Source organism: Mesoplodon mirus, assembly GCF_964341445.2.
Source record: "Mesoplodon mirus genome assembly, chromosome: 17".
Taxonomy (NCBI): Eukaryota; Metazoa; Chordata; class Mammalia; order Artiodactyla; family Ziphiidae; genus Mesoplodon; species Mesoplodon mirus.
This window is the reverse complement of record NC_138993.1, coordinates 60,994,613-61,010,213: the sequence shown is the minus strand read 5'-3', so window position 1 is coordinate 61,010,213 and position 15,601 is coordinate 60,994,613. Positions and strand designations below refer to the sequence as shown.

Sequence of the window (15,601 nt, the reverse complement as noted above, 5' to 3'; positions counted from 1 at the left end):
TGCGCCACAACTACTGAGCCTGCACTCTAGAGCCCGCGAGCCACAACTACTGAAGCCCGCGCACCTACAGCCCATGCTCCGCAACAAGAGAAGCCACCGCGATGAGAAGCCCACACACCTCAATGAAGAGTAACCCCAGCTTGCCACAACTAAAAGAAAGCCCACACGCAGCAATGTGGACCCAACACAGCCAAAAATAAAATAAATAAATAAATTTAAATAAATAAATAAATAAATAATCCAGTTTTTTCTTCTCCTTCAAGGAACATCTTTACAATTATCTGCTTACATTAAATGCCCATTTAAAATATTTTTTGAATTCTATACCACAGTAGGAAAGAGGTGTTCACTTTGAAAGCATTTAAAACACCAGAGAAATCAATGAAGTATTTATAAAGAACATAATGTACTAATAATTAGTAGGCTTTAAACAGTTACCATGTATAAGACACTAACCGAAGATCATTTTATTCTCACAAGAACTCTATGATGTAGGTACTGTTTGTTATTGCCCCATTTCACTGAAGAGGAAACTCAAGGAAGATTAAATAATCAAGTTCCCAAACTCACAGCTAGTAAGTGGTAGAGACAGATGGGAAATCCAGTCTGAGAGTAGAGTCTGTGCTTTTAATCTCCATACCTTGATGGCCTCTGTTAATGCTTTATTAGATTTTTGTCTTAATCCCCAAAACGATTATAAAATTTAAATGCTCTCTTATAAATTAGATTTTGTTTCTTTAATGGTTTACCAAATAGAAGATATTTATAATTTTCTCAGGAAACTGAGAATTTTTTTTTCCTGTTGAAATTCATCCAACAGAAGTATGATATATCAGGTACCCCTATGGATTTCTTAAAGTGGCTGTATGTATTTACTGAGGAGTGGACTTGAAAGTACTAGATCTCAGAGATTGCTTTGGGAATGTGAGAAAGTCATTATTTGCTGAAAATAATGGCTCACCAGTAATTTATTTTGAATTTATTAAATTCATTGATGTGTGAACTGGTTATCAAAGCTTAATAAACAGCTTATAAATCACTTTGAAGTTGGCAGAAATAATACAATGAGCCAATTTTCAAGGAATTTAAAATCAGTTTCTCCTCTGTCACCATAAGTTAAAAAGAAAATCTCAGTTTTTTTTTTGGAAAGGAATCTACAATTTATTAGTAATAATTGATGTTTTTCAAGATAGTTAAGGACCATTTATTAAATGAAATAGAATTATTTGCTTAAAGGAAAGAATGCTTTTTGAAAATCCACCAAGGAGTTTCATATGACAAAAGTGTCGTTAAAACTTTATTTATAGAACACAAGCATGATGATGATTCTAATCATTTATGATACTAAAGTAACCTGCTTCACCGAGGTTTACTCAGGGCTGGCCCCAGAACAGGGAAAGAATAAAGCAAGCTTCTCAGGTACCAAGTACCTATGAATGTCAGAGCCTTACCTTGTCTCACTTAAAGCATCACTCCGTTCTTCACACAGGACAAAACAGACTCAGAGGGTTTAGTAGCCTGTTCAGACCACATGACTAATGAGTAGCAAACTCAGGATTTGCAACATGTCTAACTACAAACCTGTCTTAGTTTAGCCTTTGGAATAGAAAAAGTAGATATTTTTCTATTTGATAAATTTTAAGGATACAAAAAGACCCTCCTGGGGCTTCCCTGGTGGCGCAGTGGTTGAGAGTCCGCCTGCTGATGCAGGGGACACGGATTCGTGCCCCAGTCCAGGAAGATCCCACATTCCGCGGAGCGGCTGGGCCCGTGAGCCATGGCCGCTGAGCCTGCGCGTCCGGAGCCTGTGCTCCGCAATGAGAGAGGCCACAACAGTGAGAGGCCCGCGTACGGCAAAAAGAAAAAAAAAAAAAAAAAAAAAAAAGGCCCTCCAGGTCTCCAAAATACATAATAAAAAGAATCTTAAAAATCAGTTCCCTTATATATATTAGAAAACTCTGGCCCTAAGAGGTTAAATGGCTTGTCCGAAATTATATAATAATTCAAATCTAGACTTGGTTTCAGATTTCTTGTACCTGTTTTCCTTCTGGAGATAGTATTATTGATATTTTGTTTCCTGCACCTAAATGCTTATTCCTCATAACTATGAAGTACATGAAACCTTAGAAGTCTATTATAAACCTCATTTTGAGTTGGTTTATTATACCCCTTGTAAAAGTTTGGGTGCATGTATGATCTCCCTAAAGGAATGAGATACTGCAAAAAGACCAGGACCACTGCATATGGTTGGGAGCCTTGTTGACTACATAAGGATACCCAGTTGAATGGATCAGGAGTGAGAAGTGAAATCCAGCTCACGCTGGACCTGCTGAGCCACAGCATGGCATGACATCCACTGAAAGATGACACCATTTCTAATTTGCATAAAGGTACCATATTGGCTCACACAGGCACTGCAAAGACCTCGAAAGTTAGCAAGAAAAGGTGGGGTACATGCTTGGACATAAAGATTTTCATATGTAATTTCTATTGGAAATTAATGAAAGGAACAGACTTACAAAACCAATGATGAGAATGTTTATTAATTCAGTAAGTCAGTGCCAGGGTGGGGAGATGTATTCTGTTGGCACTAAGAGTATAATTTTATTTCAGGACAAAAGAGTTAGGATAAACAGCAACAGCGTGTCTTACTTCATTGTATGGGATATGAGAACTATTACTAAAGGGGCTGTGAATATTTTTTGAAATGGTTCTACAGAAGGTGAGTGAAATAGAAAAACTCTTATGTCCTTTGATTTGATATTTTGTTTCTTAAAGTCTCCCTGGAAGAAAGCACTGTGATGCCATATATACCATGTTTTAAAAGATCATCACACCACGACTGTGCCAGATTCTGGAGAGTCTCTGAAGAAACACTTTTGAAACCTAAGATATCAAGTTTTCATTTAAAGACTATATAACTGGCATTTTCTATTTTAAAGCTGAATACTTTGAAATGCCAACAATAACTCCCCATTTTTGGAGTAACAGGCACCATACTAGGTAGGATGCCTACATGATTGCCTATCTTCCCAAAAAAGAATACTCCAAAAGTTATGTGTTACAATTTTCTTCTTATCAATGAGGAAACTGAGGCTCAGAGAAGCTAAGGGACTTGAGAATTACTGACAGACAGCAGAATCAAATCTATACTGTTCCTGATTTTAAAACTGAGCCCTCTCTACCTCACTGAACTAACCCTATAAGAAGACTTCTACTTAGAGGAGAAACTGGTATTTTAGCTAACCAAAAATTTTTGGTTTTCTTTTTTTTTTTTTTTGCGGTACACGGGCCTCTCACTGTTGTGGCCTCTCCCGTTGCAGAGCACAGGCTCCGGATGCGCAGGCTCAGCGGCCATTGCTCACGGGCCCAGCCGCACCGCGGCATGTGGGATCCTCCTGGACCGGGGCACGAACCCGTGTCCTCTGCATCAGCAGGCGGACTCTCAACCACTGCACCACCAGGGAAGCCCAAGCTAACCAAAGTTTTGATGTAAGATGTAAAATATATTTAGAATTGAATATGATAACTCGCGTTCTCCTACTATTTCCTAAAGTATTAGCTTGTTAAGCTGCCATAATTTAAAGTACATGATGATATGCTTATAATGCACACACTTTATGTAATATATAGCTAATTGCTGAGTTCTAAGAAATCAGTAAACATTGAGTGGCTGCTTACCTGTTCCAGTAATTTCTGTCCATCAAGGTGAGCCTGCACCACAGCATCATTAACGAGCAAGTGGAAGTTCAGGAGCACGTGCTCAATGTCGTATGTCCCGTGCATGGCATCCGACAGCTCTTCCAATGACCGGATGTACATATGCCAGTGTGGGTTAAGCTCTGCCATGTGTGCCAAGCAGCCTCGCATGACGTTGAGGCAATATCCCATGCAAGGCTTACTGAGAGTCAGGCCTTGGCAGTGCGGGCAGTACTGCATCCTCAGGAGGGCTCTGCTGCACTCTTTGGAGAAGTGCAGATGGTCTGTGGTATTGATGACTTCAATGCCCAGATTCAGCGCCTGCAGAAACGTGCGACTGGGCAGCAGTGATCGCTCCATCTGCCCCAGGACTCTTTTGGGAATATTACCAAATGGACTAATGTCCCGGCGGGCCATCCGGATGCATTCTGAGTATTCCAGGGAAATGTCACCAGGGTTAATGAGATGATTGTAGACTAGAGGGAAAAGACTGTCAAAGAATCTGTTTATGAATTCTTCAGGATTAACATCCACACCAAATAAATAGAGCCCTACATCAGTAAAGAACTCCTGGACGGAAGCAGCGGCCTCTAAGGCCATGTTCCTGTAGGTGTTGCAGAACAGTATACTGGTGTAATTTTCTGCTTGTCTGATGAGAGTTTCAAGGGTTTCTGTAACAAAAGCAGATGTAAAGGATAAAAAGGCTTAGTATTCATATTAAAATTGCTCATCCATCTGCTCCAGACAGTAAATGAGCTTTAATGCAGCAAAACTAACCTAAGAATCCTAATGGGAATGCTCAGCCTACTAAACCCAAGTTAGCTTCCCAAGGATGATGCCCGGTGGAAGGTGGGCATTATGCACAACACACATGTTTTATAGATATGTACTTCCTAGGATCAAACACAAAAAGTACAGAAATCAAGAAGAAGTTACATGTATAGTAAATTCTTATTGATTTTATTCATAGTCATTCATAACCTGCTAATGATAGAAAAAAAATGTCACTAAGAGAACAATTTCCAATCATGAGTTCATTATTTATAAAAGACAATGACATTAAATATTTGACTCAACACTTACTGTATTTTTATGATTTCACTTTTTTCTTTTCTTTTTTTTTTTTTTCAGAATGAAAGCTAGTAGATTATAGACTAGTTACTACAAAGAGAGGTTAAATTCCCAAAGGGAAACCTGAGAATTGTCAGGCTTCTAGAATGTTCAAATTAAAAAGAAAATAAAACATTTCATGATTAAACCATCCTTAAAATTGTCAAACCTTGTTAAGCAGTGGGAAAATCATAAGTTGCATTAACTGATGAAAATAAGTAAGTGTATGACCACCTTCTGAACTGTCTGTCATCTGTTGTTTTAATCATATTATCTTCAAAGACTTTACTGTGGGATATTTTATTATCTTACTTCTATAATGAATTCTTCCAAATCAATTTCTCCACAGAAAGAACAGAGAATGATTTATCCACAAATTAAAGGAGGTTATAGTAATCAGCAAGTGAAAATTGTATTTCAAAATGATAGCTTTAGACAGCAGCCAACCACCTTGGATATCCTAGTAATTACATTTTATAATTAGCCTAAATATGATACTGGACTGTGTCGATATATAATTAATTATAAAATTCATCAATAAAATTATCTCCCATAACCCCATTCTTGCAGTTATTTTAAATTAGGTTGTAAAAGACCACACAATAATTCAGCAAACCACTGAGTATATTATAAAAAGAGATGAACAGTAGAATAAAATGAAATAATAAAAGCAGAATTGCAGGAAGAGCTACTAATGAAGTGAAACTGTGTCATGAATATGCCACAATGTCATAAAAATAAACAAACAAACAGCAAAAAATTTCATGAAGAACATAGACAGATAAAATACAATACCATGTATTCTGATTCTATTCCAAGACTGATTCCTCTTGAGTTCCCGGCTTTAGTGTGGTGTTTCAAGGTGCATGCTATAGACTAAATGTTTGTGTCCCCCCAAAACTTCTTATGTGGAAACTTAATTTCCAACATAATGGTATTTGGAAGTGGAGGCCTTTGGGAAGTGATTAGGTCGTGAGGGCAGAGCCTTCATGAATGGGATTACTGACCTTACAAAAGAGACCCCAGAGTATTCCCTTGCTAGTTTTGCCACACGGGGATACGGCCAGATGTCCATCTGTGAACCAGGAAGTGCTCTCTCACCAGACATGGAATCTGCCAGTACCCTGATAAATTTCTGTTGTTTATAAACCACCCAGTCTACTGTATTCTGTTATAGCAGCTGGAACTAAGAAAGTGCCCCTACCCTACAATCAAAGGCAACAGTTTTAAATGATGTTGCAACTCTATTGCAACACAGAGCACTCCAAACAAGACTGTTAACTAGGCAGGACTCCTGTGTTTACCCACACCTCTCCAGTGCCCACTAGAGAATAAGTTACGTACTATGTATTCAATGAAAGTGTGAAAGAATGGAATTAGTAGGGTGACTGAAGGCTTCAATTCAGGTTAGCTGCCCTGCCAAGTGAGACTGCATTAACACCAGGTTTCTCCAAATGGCCTGATTACCTGGGCTGTGTGGGGAAACTACACATCCCTGGGTCTCTGCACCGGAGTTCCAACTCAGTAGATTTGTCTTGGTTCAGGAGTCTCTATGTGACAAGCAGCCCCAGTGATTCTTTTGATCTGGCCAGGTTTTGAAACACTGCAGTTGCAGGTAATCTGAGACACGTTCTCTATGCAAGCATTCCACCATGACAGTCTGACCCCAGAGCTGCAATATCAGCCACTACACTGTCTCCACAGACCAACAGGAGTGAGTGTGAAAAGGAAATTAAACCTTTGTAGTTGGAACTAAAATAAAACTGCTGAGACCGTATTTTTTTCTTCAATAATACAGTCTCATTTTTTTTCTCAGCAATTTGTTTGTGGCTATGAATTGTGAAGTTGAAATGATTTTATTTATCAATAATGGTTAAATAGCAATGTTTGCAAACAACTTAGGGTTTTTTTAAAGATAAGGATAGATTGAAAGAAACCCATATATCACAGGCACTCTTACATGCTTTCCACCAGGTTTTCTAAGGTATGTGCTATAGCTGCATTTGTGTCATTGATACCTGCCATATGATTCCATGTACAGTTAATGTAGAATGCTTCCCTAGGCAATACAAGCATTCCATCTGATTCCTGCCAGCTCTAAATGATGTTCAAACACACAATTTTTAAAAAAAAATTTTTTAAGTAAAAAATAAAGTGTTTCTTTATAAATTCCATTCCCATTAAGTTATAATTCATAATGACTCAGGAATATATGGGATTTATCTTTTCAGATGCTATAACTAGTAGGTTTTGCAAGTTTATTTTATGAAAGCAATATTGAAAATACATTTAGTATTTAGGAGCATCCGTTCAAAATAAAAATGAGGAAAGTATTTCTAAACATTGTTATTTCTTTATAAGGCTGCTCTGCACTATTGGCAATAAACTAAGCTGACTACTGTTTGAGTTAATAATTAAAAAATAGATTTCTGAAAAGGTTTACAATTTTTACCTCAGACTAGTTTTCCTCTGATTTAGCTTTATTTTTTAAACAAAATAACTAAAAAACTGGTAAAAATTAAAAAGTCATATTAAAGCAACATTTAAAAACTTTCCCTTAATATTGTATACATTAAAATTTTAGTTTTCTTAACTATATATTGATTTTACTACCCTTTGAATAAGAGATTGCACACTCTCATATCAACATCTGATTAAAAACTGAACACAAATGTTCTTTTAAAAATAGATTTATTCTACAACAGTTTTTCACTATGCTATTAACCCATCACAATATAAGGATTTTTCTTTCAATCTGTGTTAAAAATCTGATATTGACATATTCCAGTTAATTGAATTCCCTAAACATATGTTACATATTTTTGAATGTGTCTATTTGTGATTCTATCAATAAACATTTCTTAAATTCAGTCAACGGTGAGAACTGTTGTTCTATAATATATACATTTGATTCTTTAATGCTTAGGAATAAACATACTTTTATGAATCTTTGGGCCTAATAACTTCATAAATTTTAATATATAAACACATATCAGTAGCTGAACAATCTAGAAGCCAACTAATTGGATAATTTTGTTAGTATTTTTTTCTGAAAAGTTCATAAAATCAGAAGTTGAATTTACTAAAATTAGTTGTTTGTATTAATTCTGAATTTGCTAAACTATCATTTTGTTCTCCTACTATGTTTACCACGAAGTTGAGTGCTTTCATTTTATGGAATTAACATTATGATTTTAACAAGAATTTAAACTTGTCAAAAGAATTGTCAAATGAACAAAATATTTTGCAGTTCTGAAAAAGAATAACTGACATACAAAACCAGCGTTTATAAATCCAAGGTAGATTGGGTGCTGAATAATTAATCAGATCTCCTTAATTATTAAAGAGAAACTATACAGTTGCTTTGATTACAAAGTTTTAATAAATAAAAAATACCCCTTACCCAAGCTTTACAAGTAATAGCTTTTTATTGATGTGCCTAAAATTGTAACATATATTTACAATAAACATTTGTTAGGTTTGCTTAAGGAATTTAAGAAATAGCCTAGGAAAAATTATCTTTGTGTTGTTTTTCCATTGAGAATTTCAACAAGCTCTTCTTTTCAGTGATATCAGATCAAGTCTATCAAGGCAGGAAACTTCCAACTATCCTTTTAATGCCTAAGAGGGGTAGACTGAATTAAAAGCTACAATCTAATTACTGACTGAATAAAAGCATAATTTCTCCCATAATTTCTCATAATTTTTATGAGAAAATTAATTTATGTATTATCTCATTAAGTAGAAAGTGAATTTGGAATGCATGAAGTTTATCTGCATCTACTTAAATTTTCTTTTTTTTTAATTTTATTTATTTTTTTATACAGTAGGTTCTTATTAGTTATCCATTTTATACACATCAGTGTATACATGTCAATCCCAATCTCCCAATTCATCCCACTACCACCCTCCCGCGCTTTCCCCCCTTGGTGTCCATGCATCTACTTAAATGTTCAACATTAACATTCTGTGAAAACTTAACAACAAAACACCTATGACTAGAAATTTTATATTAACTTTTTCTAGCCCACATCCCCTTTAGGGACATTTTATTATAGGTACAAAGAACTACTGATGCTTAAATCAAGAATTTAAATTTAAATAAAACTGGTGGAGAAAAAAATCAGGTGATATTGATTTGAAATCAAATTTGACACATTGAAAAGTCAGTGAAGATTTACATGCAGGTAGGTTTTTTGCAATGGGAGAAGCAATATTTATGGGGCTTTTATTGCTTTAAAGATTAAGTTGATTTCAGAACTAATGATCATGAAATAACTGTTATAGTAACCTCCCCAGCATGACATGAACAGACATTTTATGACCCTTTTCATATTTTTTATAATTTTCTATATGTGAACATTTTAAGATACAAAATTTGAAGTGCCTATTATAATTTAAGGCCACAGACATCCTCAAACATAGCAATGAAAAAGATGAAGAAAAATTAAATCATATCAACCATGGATAATCAGATGATTTTACAATGTGTATCTGTGTTGAAGATAAATTTTTAGAATAAATTTACATACTTGTGCGTTACAATTCTCAACTCACAGATTTTGTTACTGCAACAGATAATTCATTACTATCCTGCTACATTAGAGCTAGTTTGTGCCAAAAACTATGTATCCCTCTGTACTGCATTATAGATAGATGAAGAGATAGCTAGATCATTTAAAGAGCAATTTCCCAGTCAGTTTTTATCACACACATTACAATGAATTGTAATTCCTCCTACTTTTTTTTAAAAAAAAATGACTTCCAATTATTTTAATAGTCACATTTAATAATTCATTTAATTATCAGAAGATCATTATAACTACTCTGAAGATATTATAAGAAGCAATTACCTATTTCTCCAGTCTATGTTCATACTGAATTCACCCCATGACATTTGCATATTTCCTCAATTTTTTCATGTGTAGTTAAGTTTTCCAGAATATTAATTTAATGACATATCTTTAAATGTTATGCAGTATGATTTATAATATCATTCTTCAGAAATTAGTCATCTATACAAAGAAACAGTGAGTGTGATATTAATCTGTATCACCAAGAATTAACATATTGGTCATTAATCTGGTCTCCTAGGATAAGCACTGCATGGCAAAATGCTTTCTCAACTTTTCTCCTTCCTCATTTCCCTCCCCATTAATTTGGTCATCACGGTGCTTCACATCTATTTCTAATATCATTTTATAGTCATTTATTTCCTAAAAGTCAATTTATGATTTTTCAGAGAATTTAAACTCAATTAAGCACTTGTGTAACTAATAAAATCAGTGCAGAGCAGAGACCTCAATGACGAAACAGACCCAGCCATGAGGAGGGGGGAGTGATCTGCAGGTTCAGAGGAACTGGAATGCAAGGTTCTGAGCTGTGAAAAGCTTGTTGACTTTGGAAAAAACAAAAGTTAAGTCAATGTGAATTGGAGACCAGTGAGAGATGGAGAGAAAGGTCAGAGAAGCAGGCAGAGATCACAGCGGCCTCACAAAACCATGGAAAGGAGTTTGCGGGCTTAATATGTAAAATGGGAAGCTACTGAATAATTTTAAACATGGAGAAATGTGATCTGGTTTGCATATTAAAGGATCACAGAGGCTGCTGTGTGCAGCATCAACTGTTGTGGCAGGGACATGACTGAAAGCAGGGAGTCCAGGGAATGGGCTGCAGTAACATAAGTAATAAGATGAGTGACAGGCACTTAAGGCTGGACTACAGTTGTCGTGGGCCAACTTGCAAAAAGTGGTGGCACTGGCCATATGTACTGAAGAATAGCCAAAAGGATTTACTGTTGTACAGCAAGTGTAGGGTGTAGAGGAAATGGATAAATAAAGGATAATTCTGAAGTCTGTACCTCAGCAGCTGGATGTACACTGGTGCCATTAACTCAGATAAGCAAGACTATGGATGCACTATGCTTATGGTGTGAGTTAGAAATTAAAAGTTCTATTTTGGACATGTTAAGATTGATAATGCCAATTAAAAATTCAAATGACATTTATCAATACACAGATAAAATGATAACAATTTGGCTCGGGGGGGAAAAGTTGAGGTTGGTGATATAGATCTAAGACTGATGAGTCATGGTGCTGGATGAAATAACCCTAAGAGAGAAGATTGGGAAGAGTGCAGAGATTCAGGAAAAGGAGGGTAGCCAGCCGAAAGAATGGGAATAAGAAGGCAATGAAGGAAAAGGAAAATCAGGAAAGTGGAGTGGACAAGAAACCAAGGGAAGAAAGTGATTCAAGTAGAAGAAAGTAATCCATCATCTCAATGCTATTAAGAGGTCAACTGAGATGAGGAATAACAATTGACCATGGAAACTGACAAGAGAGACGCTCTTACTGACATTGACAAGATCTACCTCAGCAAAATGTGAGCACAAAAGAGAACAGGAATTGAAGCAACTATAGACAACGCTCTTGCAAATGTTTCCTGTAATGGATGTAGAGAACCAAAGCTGATGCCCGAGGGATATATGAGGTCAAATGTTTCTGGGTTTTTGAGGGTGGAGAATTTACTGGATGTTCATTTGCTGATAGACAAATAAAAATTGATGACTGAGGAGGGGGCATGGGAACTGTGGGAGAATATTCCTTGAATAAGAAAAATAATGTGAACTAGGGCGTGTGTGGAGGCCAGAATATTGGAGAGATCAGTGGAGACTGAGGTAGCCAAGAATGGTGCCAAGAGAAATTAAGGGAAAGAAAGTCAGTAATAAAATCTTGAGCTGGTTAGAGATGGTAACCAGAAATCTGATAAATGACAGTAGGTAGCAGTACATACTAGTTACTAGTACTATGCTAGCAGGTTGTGAGTCTTGTGGCAGGTACCAAGGGGAGTTTTCTTGAGGAGAATGGGAGCAACAATGTGGATAAAGAAACACACACCTCCTCCAACCATGGAGAACACTTCTATTAGTTTCCTATGACTGCTGTAGCAAATTACCACAAATTCAGTAGGTTAAAACAATAGAAACTTATTCTCTCACCATTCTGGCTGCCAAAGGTAAGAAAAATCAGAACCACTGGGCTGAAATCAAGATCGGGTAAGCTGAGCTCCTTCCAGAAACTCTAGAAGAGACTGTTCCTTCCCTCCGCTGGCTTCTGGGGGCTGCTGGCTTGTGGGTAAGTAACTCCAGTCTCTGACTCCAGAGTCACACTGTCTTTTTTGTGTACATCTCAAATCTCCTTTCCCTCCCTCTCTTAAGGACATATCTGAGCATCTAGGGCTCACCCAGATATTTCAGGATAATCTCTCCATTTCAATATCCTTGATTTAATCACATATGCAAAGACCTTGTTTCCTTATAAGTAAAATTTACAGGTCCAGGGATTAGTCAGCATTGGAAGCCAGTATTCAGCTTATTACAATACTGATCATGGAAGAACAAAAATGTCTACCTTTGACTAGCAAACTCAGGAGGCAATGATTCTAACCTACTCTTTCATATACCAATTGAATGAGCCATTTAACTTCCCTAAACATCAATTTTATCTTTAATAAAATGTATGATAGTGCCTGTTCTGACTGTGGGATCGGGTAAGTACAGGGTGATACCTGGTGAACTCTCCCTCCTCTTACGCTTACACCCTGTGCTAGAAAACTTTTTACGAATCGCTGTAACCTCCTGCCTTTTCTGAGGGGTCATGGGTCCCTTGAGAGAGGGATCTTGTCCTGTTCATCTTTATATCTCCCAACCCTTGGTCCATGGGAGCTCAATACATTCTGATAGGTTTAGGTTCAAGTCCACTCCAGTTAAATACTAGTTGCGTGACTGTAAATTTCTTAATTTCCAAATGCCTCATTTATTCTCATCAGAAAAGAAGTAGAATAATGGTACCTATTTCATAGGGTGGCTGTGAGAGTTAAATGAATTTGTACATGCTACATACTTGCATAGTGCCTGTAGGTGGAAAGTGCTTGAAATACATTAAAGAATCATAATAATAATAATCCCTCATTTCTGCCATGTACTTGCTTATCATAAACTAGATGTTTCATTAAGTTCTTTTGGTAAATTAATTCACTTGATTTTCCAACTCATAGTGTGGATACTCTTAACAACAACAATAATTAGAAGAACAATAATAAAAATAATAATTATTATTATTGCTATTATTATTATTCCCATTTTAAAGATGATCAAGCTGAAGCACCAAAAACATAAGTGAATTTCTCAAGGTTTACATAGAAAGTGTATGGATTTAAATCCAAGCTTCCTGGCTCCAGAGTTTGGGTTCTGAACCTTTAGGATATATGGTCTCTTTTCAAATACACTGAAAGTCTATTTAAATTATTTGAAATTGGGATGTTTGGTATGTATTTAAGCGCAAAACAAAACAAAACTTTATTTATATACCTGAATAAAATGAAAAGATTTCATTGTTAATTTAGCACATTGAGCCATTATGTGGAATAATACAAATCAGCTACTATAATTATTCCTCTTTTTGGAAATTAACTAATACAATTAACCAACACTATCACTATTACTGTAGCAAAAATAAATGAAGAGAAGGCCCTACATGTGTTGTGTTGGAGTCAAATAAGCTGTGTCTTTTCTAATATTTGGAATTATTAACTGAAAAATTCATCCTTATCTCTGAAAAGAATACCATGTAAGATCTTTATCACCAAAGACATGTGGAGAAGGAAATAAAAACTGCTTGCTCTTTTACCACATCCAACCTTCCAAAAAAAAAAAAAAACAGATTATATTTGAAGAGACTGTAAAGGAAGATGCACCAGGATTTAGTTAGAACAAGGAAGTCAAGTTCCGTTCAGAGATAAAGGTTGAGGAAATAGGGATGGTTGCTGGTAACGGTCTTCAAGTTCCATTAGGGAAGGGTGGAAGGTTTGGGCAGGCAGAAATAACTCATTGGGTCAGGTCAGGCCAGGTCAGCCACTGACATGGTTCAGAGGTCTCTAGCAACCTCTTCCTAACCAAATGCAATGCTCTTCTCAGGGCTCACACTCTCCTGGTTACTCTAGCCCTGAAATCTGATGATATTGATTCTCTTACATCCTATATGAGTACATTTTTTTTTCTTTCACTCGTTCCTCTAAATCCTAGGCCCGATTTTTCAAAGCCATGCTTCTTGTTCCATATGACCTTGTTCAAAATATAACACCACTCAAATAATAGTACATGAAACCCCCAAGCTGATGACTCTGAAATTTACATACATTGCTCAGTGATTCCCAAAGTTTTTGTTCTCAGGCTCCTTTACATTCTTAAAAGTTACTGAGAAACCTGTAGAGCTTTTATCTTGGAGGGTTGCATTTATAAATATATATTATTTTAAAAATAAAAATTGGTAATTATTTTAAAATATTTACTAAGTACACTTAAAAATAATCATAACAAACTTACTACATTAGAATAAAGTACATATTTTGGAAAAAAACTGTATTTTCAAAAAAATGTTAGTGTGAGAGTGGCATTATTTTATATTATTGCAAATTTCATTAATATCTGGCTTAATAATCAAAAAGAGCTGGATTCTCATATCTGCTTCTAGATTGAATTTGTTACAATATGCTGTTTTGGTTGAGATATATGAAAAAATCCAGCCACATACATACATACAGTTGCCAAAGGAAGGCAACTTGTATGATGATATATGTAACCATCTTTCCAGATAATTAACATTCTTCTTTGATGTAATTAAGTGCTTGACCAAAACCTGACAAGTACTTAATTGCAATGTCCTACTGGTCTGTATTTCAGTATGAATGGTTTGGTTATCCATGCGTGATTTTGTAAGTTATGCATTGACATTTGAAAAATATTGGTTCATGCATTATTCATATTTTCCCAATGCTGACACAGGTCATCATATCTGTAAGTATCAGGGAAATTTCAAGTTTATGGTGACAGCTGTAAGTTTTCTAAAATTCCAATTTTCTCTTGAAAGGTCAAATATTAAGCAGGGGCAACAACATTGTAAGATGTTTTTCTTGAAGTGGCAGGCTCATCTTGGTCAACTTTGAGAAAATGTCTGCCAGTACCCAGGTCTAAATCATCATATTTTGTCTGTCAATCCATTCTTTTCATGAAAAAAAATGTGGTCAGGAAAAAAAGTGGCTAGTTCAGCTTGCAATTCAAACTGTGTAAGTGCCTTTCATCAAGACAGGACTTCCCTGATGGCGCAGTGGTTAGGAATCTGCCTGCCAATGCAGGGGACACGGGTTTGATCCTTGGTCCAGGAAGGTCCCACATGCCACGGAGCAACTAAGCCCATGCACCACAACTACTGAGCCCACGTGTCACAGCTACTGAAGCCCACGTGCCTACAGCCTGTGCTCCGCAACAAGAGAAGCCACTGCAATGAGAAGCCCTCGCACTGCAACGGAGAGTAGTCCCCGATAGCCACAACTAGAGGAAGCCCGCACGAAGCAACGAAGACCCAACGCAGCCAAAAATAAATTAATTAATTTTAAAAAAAGACAACCATTATAATTCAGTATGCCGAAGACAGACTTCATGTATTTTCATGTCATCACACAGAGTATAGAAAATATATATAACTGAGGGTCAACATTTAACAAAATTAATAATTTCTACTGCTTCATCAGGACATTTTTCAGTGAAACTGGATTTTTTTTTCCCTACAATTTTGTAGATGTAAAGAATACAACGACTACAAGTACAGTTTGGTGGCACTAATCTAATTTGTACTAAAGCTCCAACAGTTTTGCTCACCATTGTGTTTGCACTATCAATGCAAAAGCCAGTACAGAGAAATCAGCAAAGCAAGTCTTAGTACAATGAAAATTGTTT

General features: G+C 36.2%; 1 protein-coding gene across 1 annotated transcript in view; it reads right to left on the bottom strand.

The window, feature by feature from the left end:
• GPC5 (glypican 5) overlaps nucleotides 1-15,601 on the bottom strand; it is a gene marked incomplete at both ends in the record, with an annotated part of 1,323,734 nt that overhangs the window by 1,077,808 nt on the left and 230,325 nt on the right. Inside the window, one exon of the mRNA XM_082602216.1 lies at nucleotides 3,682-4,370. Coding sequence (XP_082458342.1) covers nucleotides 3,682-4,370 — 689 coding nt within the window. The remainder of the gene's footprint in view (nucleotides 1-3,681; nucleotides 4,371-15,601) is intronic.